At 35.8% G+C, this 19123-nt stretch overlaps 1 protein-coding gene across 5 annotated transcripts in view; it reads right to left on the bottom strand.

The window, feature by feature from the left end:
• Positions 1-19123, bottom strand: part of CDH12 (cadherin 12) — a 431901-nt gene that overhangs the window by 3803 nt on the left and 408975 nt on the right. For 4 of the 5 annotated variants that reach the window (XM_048311278.1, XM_048311300.1, XM_048311289.1 and 1 more), the window contains 4 exons: positions 13208-13344; positions 6535-6656; positions 6036-6153; positions 1402-1653 (listed from right to left, as the gene is read on the bottom strand). In XM_048311278.1, coding sequence (XP_048167235.1) covers positions 1402-1653; positions 6036-6153; positions 6535-6656; positions 13208-13344 — 629 coding nt within the window. Of the gene's footprint in view, positions 1-1401; positions 1654-5727; positions 5853-6035; positions 6154-6534; positions 6657-13207; positions 13345-19123 lie in introns of those variants that run through there. The other variant, XM_048311309.1, reaches the window with a different exon arrangement.

The raw sequence follows: 19123 nt of genomic DNA, 5'->3' as shown, positions 1-19123 counted from the left end.
GTAAGTCCAATGTAATGTAGAGCCACAAAGAAGACTAAGGGATTGGAACATCTGCCACACAAGGACAGGCTAAGAGGGCCAGGTCCATTCATTCTGGAGAAGAGAAGGCTTGGGGGATCTTATCAATGTGAATAAATACCTGACGGATGGAAGTAAAGATAGAGCCAGGCTTTTCTGAAGGGTGTCCTATCATAGGACAAGAGGCAATGGGCACAAATTGAAATGCAGTAAATTCCATTAAAATGTAAGGAAAAAAGCTTCTTTATCACCAGGATGTCAAGCAGTGGAACATGTTGCCCAGAGAAGTTGTGGGGTATCTATCCTGCTCTAACTGGAATTGTGGCAAAGGAGACAGCATTCTTCTTGCTTAAAAAAAAAAAAAACGGATGTAAGTTATTTTAGATTTTTTGGTTTTGTTTTAAATTCTTCAGAATGAGTGCATTCATAATATTAAGTGCTACTCCATGACAAGTGTGGCCATTTGCCATTCTTGTTCTGATTTGAAAAAAAAAAAAAAATTCTCACAAAATAATTTTTTGACACAAAGCAGAAATCCTGACTTTTATCCACTCTTACTCAGAAGCTATTTATGTAACCTTGAGTCTTAGTAATTTACTTAAGTGGCAACTGTATCATCTAGATGCAAAGAGGCATCCACATGTTATATTCTGTGTCAGGAGCTGGTTTTGGGTATGCATTAGACCATCATGGGATCTTGGAAGCCTACTAGTATGGAAAAGAGGCATAGGCCAGCATCTGTAAGACTCAGTGTGATTTCTGCAGCCCATATTGTGCATGTATAAGCTATAAAGCTGTTTTTATTTCATTAGCAGTTGATAAGCCTATATTACATATAAGATGCACATGGGTATTGACTGCTGTGGATATGCTGTAAATAAGGCAGTATTTAAATATAAGGTAGAACAAATAACAATGCCACCTTATGAAATCCATGTCTGCCTGAAATAAAAAATCTTCCTGTGAAGCTTTATTTGGATATGGCCAGTAACAATCTGCATTACAATTATTTTCTCCTCTTTCATTTCTTCATTCTCCTTTTGCTCAAGTGGCCATGAAGAATTAAATAAAGGCTCTTAATATGTCCTTACTGCTGTTACTGTCAATAGGACTTATTACCTTAGTAATAATCTAAAAATTTAATCTTTCAAGAAAGATATTTAAAACTATTTCAGAGAAAAAAATTATGATTTGAGTTCCACTGGTTCTCTTCATGCAATAAGAGATATTGCATAGATTGGGAGATTCATGGTCATGGTCAGTGCTTTGGGATATTTTTCTAGAAGTAAACTGCCACACATTTTCAATGGCTTTTGTTAAACACTGGGTGAAGCTAGTGAATAATCAGAATAATGCACTTTGCAGGGTTTCATGAGAACTAACCTAGAAGTATAACAATACACAACAAGATTGCAATCAGTGCTCCTGTGCTGAGGCCAACTGGTAAGAAGATTGCTTCCACATTGCAGGACTGGATGGTGCCATCAGAATCACATCTGCAAACACGGATAGTCAAAGTGCTTGTGCTGCTCTGGACAGGGTAACTGCTGTCTTCTATTACTACTGGAAGGAAGTACAGCTCTTGCTGCCTTCTGCTGTAGCCATTTCTCCTGGTTTCAATCCCAGCTGTGTTGTCTGTAAAACATGACAGTCATTAGCAGATTTTTATTGTGTACTTCATTTCATATTGTAGCTTGTATCACCTCTATTTCATATTTCTGTTATTTCATATTTGAAACTTGGTGAACGACATGCATTATGTAATTGCCTTGCTTTGTCATTACAGACGGCATTGTATTCTGACTGGTACCGTTATTTTTTGCAGAGCCTTAAACAATATTCCTTTTCTTGTAAACTTGTTTTGAAACAAAACAAAGCTGGTTGTTGAAAATAAAAAAAAAAAAAAAAACTGGTTTTAAACCAGCTGAAATTTCAAAGAAGATAATAATAATTTTAAAAAACCCAAACAAAACATTACAAGTATAATTCAGAAGGCTTTTCAGTTTTTCTTTTCTCCTTATCTCCTTACATTCTAAGCCTGTGGTCCAAAGGATTTTGATTGCATATGGATTTAGGATCATGTCTCTATCAACTAATTAATTTCCTTAAAAATTCAAAGTAATATACCTGGACAATGTGCTATTACTTTAGCTTTCCTTCCCCATTAAAAATAACTAGAGAAATGAGCTGAGTACTTGAAAATCAGTACAGTTTACATCAATTAGTCCACTTCTAGATTTTGTCATTTCTTCTGAGTTAGTTATTGCTGCTTTTCCTGAATCAAAGTAGCAAGGGAATGATGTAAAGATTAAAAGAATTACATTAAAAGCAAAACCAAAATTAATTTAGCAGGGAATTAATAAGATGACAGAACTGAATGAAGGTGACTTGCTGTTGTTAGCATTTTTCCATCTCACCCATATTCTTTATTATATTTTTTAGGAGATGTCATGCAATGGCTTTCATGCCTTAGAGTTTTGTTACTAGGTAGAGGAATTAAGGGCTCTGAATTTCACACTCAAATACTGGTATGGAGTTTTGATTAAGGAAAATAAGAAGGAACCCTAAATATCCAAAATTATGTATGTTATGATTAGACACCAGCGAGAAGGTACATGACTAAAAACATGCTTCAGACACCTCCTTTTTATCAAACTCAAACGTGGACAGGTCAAGTTCAGTTACACTTAGTTTTGAAAAGCAAAAGTGTCTCAAAATAATTTTCATCAAACCAGCTTCCATTTTCAGCTTTTTCTTTCTCTCTATGATTAATCACCTGCACTATATAAAAAGTCTAAGAACTAATTTGAAGACATTTAGTTTAATCTTTTTTTCTATTATTTTTCCATATTTCAATGATTAGAATTATTTATATTCTTTTACTTTTTTCTTCTAATTGCAATGCTAAAGATCACTGTAATAGCTTACAATGCAACTAAATGACTTTCCATCCTCTTTGAGAAGAATCAATAAGATCAACCTCTTAACTCCTTGATTTTGAACAATTTTGTTGCTTTTTTATGAACCCATTCAATTACTCGAAATTCTTTTGAGAATATGAACGCAGGCAGGTGTTTGAACTCTACACAGACGAGCCTGGAGAAGCTAAGATAGCTTCTGGTTCTTCAGTCTGTTGGCAATAAATTAATTTATAGGATATGCATGAGAAAAGGAAATTCTGTCTCTTACATGAGGAATGGAGTGTACTCCACATGGAAGCTGCCCTGTAGAGAGCAGAGGCGAGCAGAGCAGAAAGATGGAGATCTGCAGTCCCTTTGGAAGCACTCCAGCTCTGCCAGGGCATCACTTTTATTAACATGGTAAATTGGTCTCAGTACTACTGAAAGGCAACCTTGAACTTCTTGCTTGCTCCAGTCCTTGTTATGTTCTGAAGTATGGGGCCTGGGTTCCCTTGAGTGCACCACAATTATGTTACACCTGCTGAAGTATCAGACCACCCATGATTTTTAGTTGTATAGAATAGCACGGGGATTAGGGCTTTTTGATGTATTTAAAAATGTTAAATGGCACCTTTGCTTGTAAAAGCATTAATTGTAGCACAGTGAACAGCACTGTGTCCTCAAAAAAGAGAAAACATTCCTTTCACAAAGTACCTGCTTGTTACTAACATAATTGCTAACTTAAAAGAAAATGGTACTTGTTTCTAAAAGGTTTCTGGAGTGATAATAAGGTTGTTTTATTATACCTCTAAATAGTTCAGAGAGCAGAACTTCCGCCACATTTTTGGCCTACAAAAGGCAAAAGATACTGAAAAAGAGGTTTTTGTTTGGGCAGATTTTTTTTCTAAAATCACTGATAATGAAAAAAGGTTTTTATGATTTTTTTTTTGTTCCTTACATTGTAACAAATAGCATACTTTTTCCTTTTTTTTTCTTTTTTTTTCTAAGTGTTAAGAAATGCTTTTAAAAGTGTGTATCTTGGCCGTTTCCACTTTTTATCAGAATATTGCACTTGTTTCTATACAGTCATGAAGCTTCATTAACAGATTACTGAGATCCAAAGTCATCTCAGTGTCAACACTACTAGTTTAAACAGGGAAATTTAATTATCTAATAATATTTGAACAATTTCCTCACCACACTCATATGCTAAGCACACTTTACAAAAGCTGTAATTACTGTATGGATTTATTAAGTTTAGATTCCTTTGATTAATAAAATCTGTTAAAACTACCTGAGAAGACTTCCATTTAAAGCAAAATTTTGTAATTATTTAAAAAAAAAAATCTTGGTGAAGTTAAAGGAGATTTTAGGAAACAGATGGGAAAAAAGAAATTAAAGCTCCTACTTTAAAGAAATCTTTACCAAAAAAACCAAAGGTATTTAGAAATACATGGTGTTCATGTTCTAAGACTATGTAATTGTGAAGATATTACCCATATGGGCCTTGAAATATCTTCCAGAGACAAGTAACGCCCTAACCTTCCAAGAACAGATGTAAGAGAACTTGAATCTGTTGTAAAGTTGACCTTCATATTTATTGAGCTGTCTGTCTCAAGAAAATTGAATTCCCTCTGATAAAATGCCCTCTGATCTACATAGTTTTGGTTTTTTTAAGATACTGTTATTCATGTCTGCAATATTATGAATTGTCTCATTATATACTCTATTTACAAATCCTTGAGTGAAATTCTTCTCTCATCTGTTCAATCTTTTTAACTTTAACAATCTATGACACACTAAGATAGAAGTCACCAGTAAGTTTGGGAATAAACCATTTTCATTGCATCAGTTTCACAGGAGAGCTATACAGAAAGAGAAAATAAGCGCAGTTTATTTTTTCAAATTTATTTCTTCCTGAAGTTTCTTCAGGAATAATAGTTAGTTTATGTTGTTGGCTTTAAGTTCCTATTATATAGCCATATCAATAGTGTCAATGGTGCATGGCTTCAAAAATAATGTGGGCCATATATATAATTTTAAGTACATTTTTTAAAAGGGTAAACAAAAAGGCTTTTCCAATTTTATTTCAATTGGTGTATTATTCATTTCTAGCACTTTTAAGGGTTTGGATCACTTAATTCTCAAGAAAGGAACCTTTACCTCACAATCGAGGTAATCTCAAATTTAAATTGAAAACAGCAATTAAAAAATTAAGAACTATATACTTTTTTTTTTTAATAGTGATACTTATAACCTGCACATCTGAATGTTTTTGAACTTTGTTGGATGTTCTTGGGTGTTCTTTCTTTGAAGTGTAATTTAAATCCTTTTATATTAAAAGTTTATCACAGTTATTTAAAGATCCTCTAATAGCTGAAATACTTCTTTTTCTCTTATTTGATTACAGTACTAGTTACAGTGGTGAAAATTTATGGCAGTTTATTATGTTTTAGCTATGTCTGTTCACAAGACTACATCCTTGAAGATGCTTACAGTAGGAAAAAAGATTGATTTTTTTTTTGTCTTGGTTTGTTCTTTGCCATCTAACAAAAGAGGTCAAGTTAATAAGGAAAAAAAAAGGTATTCAGTTATGACAAAAATTTGAAGAAAAATCAGGGATGTCAATTGTATAAATCTCCAAATTATTAAGGGTGTTGTACTTCAGCAGCACTGTCCATATTTAGAACTCACTCTTCTGCAGGATTATACATCCTCAAGAAAGCACAGTATCTGGGTACTTAGAAAATGGTTAGCAAAATCATAGTATTTAAACAAGACAGCAATAGTGCCTTGTTTAAAGGTATACCTGCATTGGCATATGGATTCTTCCTGAGATACTGAATGATAAAAGGAAGAAAATAAAACAGGTAGCAGTGTTTTTGAAGGCCTGTAGGGAAATCTCAGCCTTTGGTGTTCTGACAATTCCTGCCCCTAAAAATAAGAAAAGGTGCAAGACCTGAATTTATATTAATATAGGTCCCAGAGAGTTTAGCAATTAGAAATGTCAAATAGAAAAGTTAGGTCTGTAGACACAACTGTAATTCAAAGTAAATATATTTGTCATTGTAACCACAGTCTGCTGCTCTGAAAGAGAGATATGGGTAACCAACTTACTTCTGTAGTCATGGACTGTGAAATTTGGTTTGTTGGAAGCCTCAGATGACAGTTTGAAGGAAAACCTTTGCCCAGCTGGTGACAAATCTTTGTCTGCTGCAGTGATGGTCTGTATCACCTGAAACCAGATTAATTCTGAAGTCAGTTCACTTGTAGAAGTGCAAAGTGAACACCAAATGAATCTATTGAAAGTGAAATCCTGCTGGATAACTGCCATTCCCTTAATACACTGGGCAGTAGAGGCAAGAAGTCTGAATTCTATAAGCACCAGAGAAATCAGAAGGTCTTGCTTTGACACATCTGATGAAAATCAGAAAGATTTACCCTATATTCATGGTATTTAATATTTATTGCTTGTATTAAAATGCTAGTGATTTCTATCAGTTGAATATTTCTGCAGAATACTGACCATGATGTCATTTTAAACCCAGAAATTTCTACTGCTTTAAATAGTAAGGAAAGAAAAAACAAAAGAGCAAGCATTACAAACTTGAAATACCTGTCCTGGCTTGGCATTCTCACATACAGATGTCTCATATGGAACTGAAATTTCAGGAGGAAACTCGTTGACATCCAGAACATTTATTATAACATTGACTTTGCTGGTTAATAGTGGATTACCTATAAATAATTTCAGAAGAAAAGCATTATATTTGTTGTCATCACCAGTCTCCAAAAGCTGTCATAAACTTGTGATCTCAGTACTGTGACTCCCAAAAGCCCTTGACTTCCATTTACTTCTGATTTGAACTAAGAAGAAAACAGAATCAAGCTTATCAATTTCTACCAGACTTTGATCCATTACTCTTCATGGGTTAAAGAATCAATTAGTGTGATTATCAGAGCATAAAAAGAAAAAAAAGTGAAGTTGTACCTGTTATTAAAGATGCAAACTTTTCTCAGATCACTTTTCAATAAGCCTGTGGAAAACACTTCCAATGATTAAAACTGAATTATGTTTTCCACAACTAAATGCAGAAAATCAATATTTATTTCCTAGTCATTGTTTGCATCTTCAAGATATTAAGGAGGCAAGCAGAGCATACCAATTTAGAAGATGGAGAAAGCAAGACAGAAAGATATGAAAGAAAAAAATCTTGCTGAAGGCCAGCCAGAGTGAGTGTTAAATTTAGCAGTGAAACATGCACAACTAGCATTCAAGTATTTGGCCATGTTGTAAAAGGTATTTCCTTAACTGCAAAAGAGTTTGCAGGCAGCAAATACTTTTGTGCAAAAGAAGTGTTCAACAACAGTATATATCATGTTTCTTTCCACTGTCCATCCTCTACAGATAATCTTAATCAGTCACTAGATGCATTTTAAAAACAAGTTTATTTGCAAATGCAAAGTCTGACAAAAACAGAGACACTATTCCAATACAAAGCAGACAATATTATCTTTTACTTTATGCTGAAACCTCCTGCAAGATAACAAATACATGAAAAATAGTATAGTTTGTGAGTCAGAAGTATAATTATTTTTATCATTTTTCACTTAAGATGAGTGGCAGAAACAGTTAACCACTCAAGAAATCTATGCTATAAATCAGGCTGGTTTAGGAATGACAACATGGGGGCATGTTTAAGTACAAGAGGGCTTGTTTTGAATCCTCAGGAATAAATCATAGAATCACAGAATGCCTTGGGTGGGAAGGAACTTTAAAGATCATCAAGTTCCAAGCCCCCTGCCACATGCAGAGACACCTTCCACTAGACCAGATTGCTCGAAGCCCCTTCCAACTTGGCCTTGAACACTTCCAGGGATTGGGCACCCACAATTCCTCTGGGCAACCCATTCCAGTGCCACAGCACCCTGACTGTAATGAATTTCTTCCTCATATCCAATCCAAATCTACTCTCTTTCAGTTTGAAGCCATCCCTCCTTGTCTTGTCACTACACGCTGCTATCAAAAGGTCAGCTTTCTTGTAGGCTCCCTTCAGGTACTGGAAGGCCACAGTTAGGTCATCCCAGAGTGTTCTCTTCTCTAGGCTGCAGAAGCCCAATTCTCTCAGCCTATCTTCAGAGGAGACATGCTTCAGCCCTCTGATCATCTTCATGGCCCTCAATGGACCCTTCAAATATTTGCATTAGGCACTTGCTTTGCAGTTCGTGTAATCCTTGGCATTTCTTTTGTTTATAACTAACACAGCAAGGGACAAAGTCTCTTCATGTTGTCCCTGTAAAAAATTTGCATGATTTCTTCCTTATTCTTAGGAACTACTAAATGCAGTAGTAGTTTCAGGAGTCCTCTGTCAAAACCAAAGGTTTCCCCAATGATTTCCTAGTTACACAGGGCTAGCTGCAAGAATAACTTCATTTCACCTATTTTCAAGTAGTAGATAAACTGACCATGCTATAAACACAGCTTGGAATTTAGAAGAACACAAAAATTCACTACCAAACCCACATATTTTTAGTCCCTTCCTATGAATATATTTATTTAATAGAGAACGTATATAATAACATCTCTGAATCCTTGTTCATTTCCAATTCAGCATCATTCCTACTTGCGGAATGTCTCTGTGGAGGAAGGCATTGTGCAGTAGCAATGAAGACACTGTGTGGTCTAGCAACTAGGATTTAGGCACTGATTCTTTAGATGCCTGAAGAGCTGGAAGAAATCTAGATCACTTGTTCACAGTTGCATTGGTTCCTTTTTATAAAAGGAAACAAAAATACTAAGAAGTTATTTTATTCTGTAGAGGGCAGGACCTCTATAGAGAGATCAGAAAATCCTTGAACAGGTCAAGTTCACATAGCTACTGGGAGAAACAATCTGACTTAAAACCTAGCAGTACTCAACGGAAAGGACACATCAACTCACATGGAGTAACTCAGGTTTTGCTTTAGTTTTGCTTTTTTTTCCTGTCTGTGTTTATTTTAAGGTACAACACTGAGTAACAGGGGTTCATATGAGACATTCTTCAAGCACATTAGTAGTTAATGCATCACCACCAAAGTACAGGCATATGCGTTCATTTCCTTTTAGAAATATGTTCACTATGCCTTTCAATAAAACAATGAATGTATTCAAAATTTATGCAGCATGTACATGGAAATAGCCTATTTTGATAATTTCTGTTAGACACAATAGTTTCTTTAAGAAGTCTTTTAGATCCTATTTTTGTGAAGTATGTTATATAAATGACATTTTTCTGCTTTTTGAAACAGTTTATGTAGTATGTGGTTTATATTTTTTAAATGAACAAAAAGATTTGATAGTTTGCCCCTCCTCAAAATCACAACAGGATAGCATGCTCTGGAAATATACATGAACACAAGTATACTTATGATTTATTTCTCACAGATGGTCTGTGATTTTTTCTCTGTGGTTATTAGAAAGATACATTAGAGGACAAAATCTTCTCTTCCTAAGTATTTCAGCCAAGTAGAATTTTACCTTGCATAAATGGTCTGGAAAAGTCAAATATGAAAGTAAACAGAATTACCAAAGCCTAAGATGGACCTATTTCAGGTTTTCATTTTGTCTATATGATTGTCTTTCTGCTTTGCACTGACATCAGCTTAACTACTTGTGTATAGAAATGAAGAATGCAAGAAGATCGTGTACAGCTTTGAATTGATAAATAGTAACGAAGACCTGTAATACTTGATGTGAACAAGCACGAAGAATTGCATTTAAAATACTACTTTGCCGGCTTGACCTCCATTTTCTTTGGTTTTTGGTTGCTGTTTCTCTTAAAATCAAGTCTTTTGGAACCCTGTGAACACAATAGTGACGTACATGCTGCTATCAGTGAGTGAGTCACTAAAAACCTCTGCTTATGTCTTTTAAACCCAGTTTACATAAATGAGAAGACTAACTGGTTAAATCATGAACATAGGAATTAAGAAGCTGATTTCATGTTTCAGTTCTGCCTGTAAGATATAGGAAAATTAATTAATTTCATTAACTTTATTTCATCAACTTAATTAATTAGTTCACTTCATCTTCCCTTGTTCTTGTCTGTAAAAGTGACCATCCTGCTTCCTTTTTTTGCTTGATTACCATAATTTGTTAACATCTTAATGGTTCAAAGATATTACAGCAGTAGAAAGCATAAAACATTCTTTGAATAGTGAGCTTGTGAAAACCCAAGATACCTGAGAAAATAGATGCTGACTATTGAGGAGAACTGGTGATTCCTTAATCCTAGTTATGGTATGCAAGAGAAGATTAACTCCATTTTGAGATTTAAGGTGAGTTTTCTTTAACATTCTCAAAATTTGGGCCTAGACATAGGTGAGTTGGGAAGATGATTTGAACAGGAAGGATTATTATTTTTTTCTTACCCTTAATTTATGCTTTGAGGACGGGAAAGCAGAAATAAGATCTTACGCATTTTATCTAGCTCGTCTTTTGTCGGATGGAAAAGCCACTTCCATACCAGCTAATTAGGCAGCTCATGGAGGAACCTTTTGAACACTGGACTGGTTTTTTTATGCCATTATTCTCTTTTTTTATGCCATTATGCTCTTGGCACAGTTTTGGCCTGGGGCAATAACTGGTTGTGGAAAATTCACATGTATGTGCTGAGAATTAGCAAGGGCAAGGGACTACTCTTGAAATGAACACGAGCCGTGCTTAATATATTGGTTTGGATAGGTTATGTGGCATCAAAAATGTTCAGAAACAGCAGCCATGAAGGCTACTAGGGTGTTGATTTATTTTAAGAATTAAAAAACAAAACAACAAACTACAATGAAATATAGTCAGGTAATGAAGAGAAGTACAGACTAGTTGGGAAGTGAAACGGGGGAAAACAGTCTGAAACATCACCCACCTGCTCATGCATTTTGTTCTATGTAAAACCCAAACTTTATTTCTATGAATGGGTTAGGGATGTTCTGCATTCAGCTTCCTTCATACCTGTCTTATCACGAGCATGTCTGCAGGACTATCATCCACCTCCTGCTTAAAAACATGTCCATTTAGGGACAATTCAAGAAAAAATAGTTTACAGAATGACGATTAGGATGTGCCTAAAAAGCGTGTGAGGGGTTGTTGTTGTTATTCTCTCACACTGAGAAAACTAAATTTTAGCAATAAAGTTTTTAAATAACATAATCTGGCTGCTACTAGTTATGAGTCTACTTATTTATTCTTATTTTATAAAGATATATTATATATATATCTTTATAGAGAGGTAAGGTCACCAGGAAGTGAAAATACTTCAATAACAATATTGTTTGTCCTATGCTGAAGAAATTTTGTGCAGCTAATTTTAACACTGGGCTGCCTTCCTTACCTAGTCATGTATATGTCAAGGCACTGCTCAGTGTGTTTGTTCCGTGATAAGGGATGACAATTTCAGTTTCTATGTCAGCACTGGACAGCAATTTTTTGTATCAATAATTCTTCAAATAGAGCAATTTCCCCTCAGTCTTTTTCTTCAAATGCTGGGTTTTTTTCTTTCTCTCTAACCATTATTTTTTGGTTTTGTGCAGTGTGTCATCCCTCAATCCTCAGCCTTTATTTCTATGCTCTTGGTCAGACAACAGCACATAATGTTTTGACAGTTACTACACCTCAAATCCTCCCAAATTTTGCCAGTTACTGGTATAATAAAGACGTGGCAATTGTTGTTAATGCTATAGATAATGGTCAATGTATAAATATTTTGGGGTATGCTGCAATGAATCACAGATATATTTTAGGTGCAGATTCTTAACATGGCAATTGATAAAATTGGGGATTTCAAAATATATACTACTTGCTACAGCTCTGCTTAAATATGGTACTCATATATATATGTGCACAGACAAATAAACTTCAGGGTAGACATCTTTAATTACCCTTGGGAATAATAAACAGATTTAAATCAAGTCTAATAAAACTGCTTCCTTGCTGCAGGAAAAGAATTCACAAATCCCAAATGTCCTTTGTCCACCACTAAGTCGAAATAGTTAAGCTTTACTGAAACATAGACCATGATGAGACCTTCTTTCTGCATCTACCTGCCTTTCAGTTTATCTGGAAAAAAATTACAGTTCTGCTGGATTTTCTCTGAATATACACCTGCATATGTATCTCCATGAGCTCAATCACTTCTGACAGTTTAGGCTTCTCTGTTAGTGTATGTCTTTTCCAATCTATGGATAAAATTCAAGTGTTCAGCTGGTGTTCTCTTTATACTTTCAGGTTCCAAGGGGTGAACCTGTGGTTCTTTTTGAGATAACTACAACTGAGAATTTTTTTTTTTTTAATCTGAAAGAATATATACCTTCTCTGCTTCCCAAATCTCCCTCTTCCTGTTAGTAGCATGTATTAACTTTTGAAGACTCAGCCAAGAAATACATTTAGGAAAACCTGTTCTTTGTTACAGAAATTTGAATTTTCTGACACATAAACAACATAGAATGAATAAGAAATACAGCAGGATCCTCTTCCACAGCCTGTTGATGTCAACAGAAAGAATTCTTTGGTCTTTGCACAACTGCTAAGTGACCAAAAGACTTGTATTCAAAGGGTGAGATATACCTATGAGAGTTACAGTTTGACAAGACCATGAATGCGAAATGCCACACAGACAGACGGCAATGAAGCAAGTTGCTGGTACCTAATAGAGTGGAAGAAGGGACTTCTTATGAAAAAAAGGCTATGCAGAAGACATAAAGACAAGAAATTAAATTATTCCACTGCAAATCACACAGGAAAAGAGAAGAAGGTGTTAGGCATAAAATTTTGGGCAAACACAAGAGCAGAGATGCAGCACAGAGATTAGTTCATTTAGGGCATTAAATCCCAACTTAATTTTAATGCACTTTTTATCTGAGTATCAAATGACTCTCTAAATTTTTCTGCCTTCAAAAAGCACAATAAAAAAACCTGTTATTTGACTAACCTAATTCCTTATGAAGTGAATTACAAAATCAGAAATCAGAACTGGAAAGCATCCATACAGCTCCTCATGTTCTCCATGCTGACAAAATGGTTTTCAGCTTCTGAGGGAACTGTTCTTACATGAGGTCTGCTAGCAAAACCTTACTATACAGGGCTGATGGAATATCACACTTATCCTCACAATGAGTCTGGGAAAATTATTTTTATTGAACCTTCTTAAATAAACTCTTGGCAATTCAAGCAGTCTTCACATTATATTTATACCTGAGCATTACATTCTGAGAAAAATACCACATTAGCATATTAATTTTGTTTGTGTCATACTTACTAACTTTACTTGCAATTATAGAGAAATTGTATTGTGCTATGCTTTCTCTGTCCAGTAATTCATTAGTAGCAATGGTTCCTTCAGTAGCATCTATTGTAAAGTAGCTGTCCACATCATTCTTCCAATCGATGAAGTATCTGTATGTGAAAAATATTAAAGAAAGTAGATGCAAATGTGCAAAGATTACTCATTTATCATAGCAGCAGTGTAGCTGCCTCAAGTTTTGTTATTTTTCTCTTCACAGCTATTACCATCCTTGCAGGAAGAAGACAATAAAGAATGATTTGTTTATTTCTTTTTTTGCCAAGTGGGAGTGCTCTGGGGGAAATGGGATATAATAAAAGATTTAGTACTTCTGGTGTTCAGATTATTTGAAAACCTTAAAGTCTCAAGAAGCTGATGCACATCTTCTGTGACCCTGATTACTTATACCAGCCACTTTGGAAAGCACAACATAGGCTTAGAGGGAAAAAGAGAAAAGGTATGTGAAATAGGGTATGTGATGTATGAATGGTGATGAAGAGTGTGCCAGGTCCGGACTCTTTACATCCATTTATAACTGCAGTGGGCTGGACTAGCCTTGCTGGCTCTCAAAAAGGTGTCCTAAAGGATTTTGGCAGAGTAGCAGCAAGGGAGATGGAGAAGAGTATGCTTATTACTACACATATATAGGATCAATAAAGAGCACTTTGCCTTTGTGAAGAATAGGCTCTGTACCTGTGAGGAACAGGGAAAAAACAATTGTTTTGGGTTTTTTTGTTTTGTTTTGTTTTCCTGAGCCTTTATTTGTCAAGAAGTATGAACATAGGAGAGATTTAAAACTAGAAATGTCTACTTATTTCTTATTTTTCTTTAGCAAGAAATATAAAGCAAAAGTGTGATTAAAAGCACTGTGATAACTATCCCAAACCCATTTCCCTTAAATGCTAATTAATTTGAAAGTCTATATTCACATTTGATGCTACTGTTTGTAGTCACAACAGAACAATATTCTTTCTTATGCAATTGCCGCCAGCTACTAATTTCCTTTTCATTGTTAGTCTCTTCATACCTTGATAGTGTTTCTCAAAAACTAGGCAGGATGAAATTGAGAAAGCCTTTCATGAGCAGTAGGTAATAAGAACAAAATGGCACTCAACAAGTACATTTAGAAGATCATAAAACCTAGAGAACCACTCCTATGACACCTCATTTCATGTAAACCAGTGAGAATAAGAATAAAAGCTGCTATTTCTGTCTCTAATTAGAGTTATTTATGTATTTAATATATAGGGAATGGAATGATAAACACTATGTTTACTTCTGTAGAAGGAAGCAATGGTAGAAAGGGGTATATGTCATATTCCCAGAGAAAATATTTCTGCTTGGTGCTAAGAATGCCAATACCTCTGGTAAGACTTGAAGAGTAAAAAAGCCACAAATAAGGTGATGTGCTTGTTTTGAGACATTTTGTTCAATCAAAATCACAACAAAATTCCTATCTGTAGATGAAATAGGTTATTTCATCAATTGACAGGCATCATTACCAGTTTACAGCTTTAATTGAAAAGCCTCAGAAATGGCTTGCTAAAGGCAGCATGTATCTTTTTACACAGTTGAGCAGGCACATTTTCTTGAATATGATATTATTGTCTACCAATATTTGTAATTTCAATCTCTTTGTTCAAAATTTGCTTGACATTAAAATGATGAAAAATATATAAGCCATTTATTAGAAATATCATTACCCTGAGATACTCTCTCAGGAGCACCAAAATTACTCTGTCAGGCTTTGCATGTTTCATAAATTATAATTTCTTTCAAAATTAAATACACAGCAACCCACAAATAAATGAGTTCAAAGTATAAGAAAGTAACTTGGCTTTTATTTCCCCTTAGGAAGATTAACTTTGCCTGAGTACCCTGCATAGCACAGTATGAACCAGGGAGGAAAGTACAGGCCTTAATTCAAAGCACAGTGTAGGTGATGGCCTCCTTCACCAGGAGGCCTTGAAACTACAGAAAACATATTAAGTATGAGCACTGTTGTGTTTGAAGTGAAGTTCAAGCATGAATATTTGTAGGATTAGAGTCTGATTGTCTGGAAGCATTCACACAGGTGATTAACTTCATGAACAGCCCCAGTAAAAAAACTTCATGCCCATTCCTAAACATAAGCATCAACAGGATAAAGGTTCACAGTAAGCACTGCAAGACTGGCACTGCTCCTGCTGACACTTATGGCAGAATTCCTCATGCCTTCTGTGGAAATGGGAATTGAACAGTTTGATAAAAACAGAACTGTGTCAGTTCTTCCAAATTCATTGCCTTCACCTTCGCTGTGTTCACAGTGTGAAAATTACTATGCCATCACCTTAGAATTGTTAGTACTTTTATTTATTTATTTTACTTTTGGCATTATCTTTAAAGACATCCCTTCCTTCTCTCTCCATGTGCTGCACATAAGCTTAAATTAGGCATGTAAAAGACTGTTGTTTCAGCTCCTCTCATTTTAAGAATTTACATATTCAGTTAGACTAGAGAAGGGAGAGGTATAGGAGGAATTATTTGAGATGTATTTCCTAAAACATATAAATTTACAGGAAAAGATGCAAACAAGCATCCATTCTTCCTCCTTTGATTGGTTCTCCATGTAGAGTACCCAAGAAAACATACCTAGAAGAAAATCCTCTTACAGGAAGGTCTTCTGGACCCAGAATTGCACCCAGATACTTCAGTAAGTCTATAAAGCTTAAGAAAATAGTGAATGGGACCCCATCTATCTGGTCTTGAAATGGAATTTTTTGTGACATCCCAAGGGGAAGTTACTTTTGGCAAAGTCCCTAAGAAAACATAGTTTCCTTTTCTAGGAAAAAAGCACTCTTTCACACACTGTTGCGCAGTGTGAGATTTTTTGTAAATAGGACAGCAACAGCTAATCTTTTTCTAAGGCCAACAGCATAGCGTGAGCTCTGTCCTTAATGTGGAAAAAATGCTTTGAAGAAGAGAAGAAATGGGAAAAATGTCGCTTACCAGAAAAATTGGTAACTTTCCAGAGATAAATCCAGATATCTGCGACATAAAGCCTGACATTTCTTGTTAGATTGGGATACACAGAGGAACACTGTCGAAGTACTGGTATTAGGACAGCTGTCTAAATCTTCCAGTCATGGTCTAGCAGTTTGGAACAACTGAGGTTGGTTTATTTGACTTCTCAGAGTGCCTGCAAGCCAGACCGTGGATAAGTGCACTCATCCTAAGAGGCATTTCCCTCCTTGAAAAGTTAGGGAGAACTTACTTGTTGACATAGGACAAAGCAGTATTATTTTTCAGAAGCCCCTGAACAGGCCTGCCTGGCAGCTCTCAGCACAAGACATTGATATAGTTCATATTTACTTCCAGGGAAGAAATTTTGACTTATATGTCTCCCTGAATATTCTTCCCAGCAGAGAAGCGTATTCCATATTATATTATTCTTGAAGGCAGGGAGAGTGTGGAAGTATATATCTTTGCTAACATTGTCTGAGTTTTCTTAAGAAAACTGCTTTTTAGCTGCATTTGCACACCATGTAGGATAGAAGAGACAGAATGGAAATATTTTTTTTATAAAATTATAAGATTCAGGCCTGTAAGACTCACCCAGAGTCCACACTGGCTTCTTAGGAGCTCCAAGAATTATGGGCACTCACCCTGGCTAGACGGTGAGGCTGCGTGTCCCTCATGAGCTCTCACAGAGCAGTCTCATGGTAGAGGGCTCATCTGCTTGCAAAGAGAGGAGGACAACAAGGGTGGAGTGCTATTGAATACATGAGTGACAGCAGGTCATCCTTGTGAGGATAACAGGAACTCTGAGCCATCGAGCAGACAACTGTAGTTGCTTCAGACTGTTATACCATGAATAAAAGAACTGGACAGCTGTCCTGTGCTTCTGGAGAAACCTGTGTGACAACATGCTCAGAAGGGATGGGATGTGGCAGGATGCTAAGGAGGCTGTGAAGCTTAGGACTTGGGAATTATTTTTTGGTCTTAAGAACGTGGAGGGGAAGACTTCTCCTGTCTATCACAGGAAACACTGTCCTGACAGCAGTGGGGGTTCATCATCACCAAAAGTTTATAAACCCTGTCAAAGTCTTTCTTTGTTGTTCCGTCCTGATATTGACAGCAGCAGTGACACAATGCAACAAGCAGAGGAATCATATCAGAGCATGCAACAACTTACACCATATTTACCATCTTCTTTTTTTTTCTTTTTTTTTCTTTTTTTTTTGGTTGATGCTTAAACAGAACACAAGGTATGCATCTGTGTGCCAATGCATTGGCCCTTAGTGGGGATTTCACCAGCTGTTCCCAGCACTCTCAGATCATCTTCTGAAGAGGATGTCATAAACACAGAGAAAGTAAAACTTGTAGGGTATCAAGAGGTACCAGAAAAATTTCAGTTGCACAATGTTGATATGGTGAAAGCTGAGTCATATCTAAGTGCTCTCTTGTGCACTCCTCGTCCAGAGGCACCCCAGTGTTAAGTGCTGACAGCTGCATCCCTCCGTGTCTCAGACAAGCTACTTTGACATCATTTTAGGCTGAAAGGTCTGAAAGTCTTAAAAAAATTGGGCAGACTCACACTTTGCCCGTAAACACCCATACCTCCTAAAAAGCAAGAATGCAAGCAGGAACAGTCTTGTGTAGCTCTGCCATCTCACTGCTGGTGAGAGACATGAGGGGATTTATGAATCTGGAGAAAAAATATTTGTTTCCAGAAGTTTTCTTTCTGATACCAGACCTGAAGGATGAAAAGATGGAGCCCTTGGTAACATGGCTAAACTCTGAATATCTGAAAAGGACTATGCAGTTCTTAAACCTTGTTCTTGATATTATGATGGTGTAATTTAAGCCAGGAAATGAGCAAGGTAAGACATATAAAAGTGTGTGTTTTAGAGGAAGAGAAGACTGCTTTAAAGCTACTCTGTGAGGATTAAGGCCAAATGCCAGAAGTAAAACTCAAGGATTAATCTTAAAGAGTGCTGAAACAGGCAATAGATAAGCTGCAGTGATGGTAAACATAAGAAGGGCTCTGACCTGCCCAAACTGCTGAAAGTAGCAGCAAAGACCAGTTTGTATAGCAAGCAGGGAAAGGAAACATGGATCATGTCCCTAGAGATGCTGTTATGCTGAAGGTACTCAGTCCAAACTTACTCCTGCAGCAACAGAATGCATACAGAAAAACTCTGAAGGAGTAAAGCTCATTATTCAATTGGAATTGGCATGAAAATGAAAAAGAATCATAAAATGCAGTGAGCATTAACACATTTAACATCTAATCACTGGCTTTACCTATTGTTTTATTGTAAAATAAATAGTGATCAGTAGTTGCAACCCTAAAAAGTTGCCCCCTAAAAGAAGAAAACAAAACAAAAGTAATAGAGAGGGGGACATTCCTTCAATTTTTATTTTTGATAGAGTTGTCCCACATCACCCGTTGTATTCCAGCATAAATGTTCTCACCTGTATTTCAAATGCTATTGTGAAGTTGTACCTTAAGCCCAGCCTGATGGTGAATCTAAGAAAACAAAAATCATAAATTTTCTGTGTACAATCTGAATGATTTGGCTATCAATCCAACTTTAGAAAGCACCTTATTACTTTGACTAAAATTTGTCAAACCAAGAACTGGAATAAACCTTTTTTTTATATAATAAAATTCTTGATGTAATAGGATAAAAAGAAGTATTATTTCTAAGAGAAAGTATGCTCTCAACTGTGCTTTTCCACATTATTTTTTCCAGCTTCAAGTATTTACTTAATACCTTTCCCTGTACTGAATCAAATTGGAAAGAGGAAAAATCCTCCCTTTCTGTATTATCTTGAAGGGCTGTGCTCTCCTTAAGTCTAAACTCACTTCAGTTGGGTTGCCAGTCCCTTCTGATCTCCCCTAAGAAC

The sequence above is a fragment of the Corvus hawaiiensis genome, chromosome 1 (genome assembly GCF_020740725.1).
Source record: "Corvus hawaiiensis isolate bCorHaw1 chromosome 1, bCorHaw1.pri.cur, whole genome shotgun sequence".
Classification (NCBI taxonomy): Eukaryota; Metazoa; Chordata; class Aves; order Passeriformes; family Corvidae; genus Corvus; species Corvus hawaiiensis.
The sequence above is the reverse complement of the archived record's forward strand: the minus strand, read 5'-3'. Positions and strand labels throughout refer to the sequence as shown.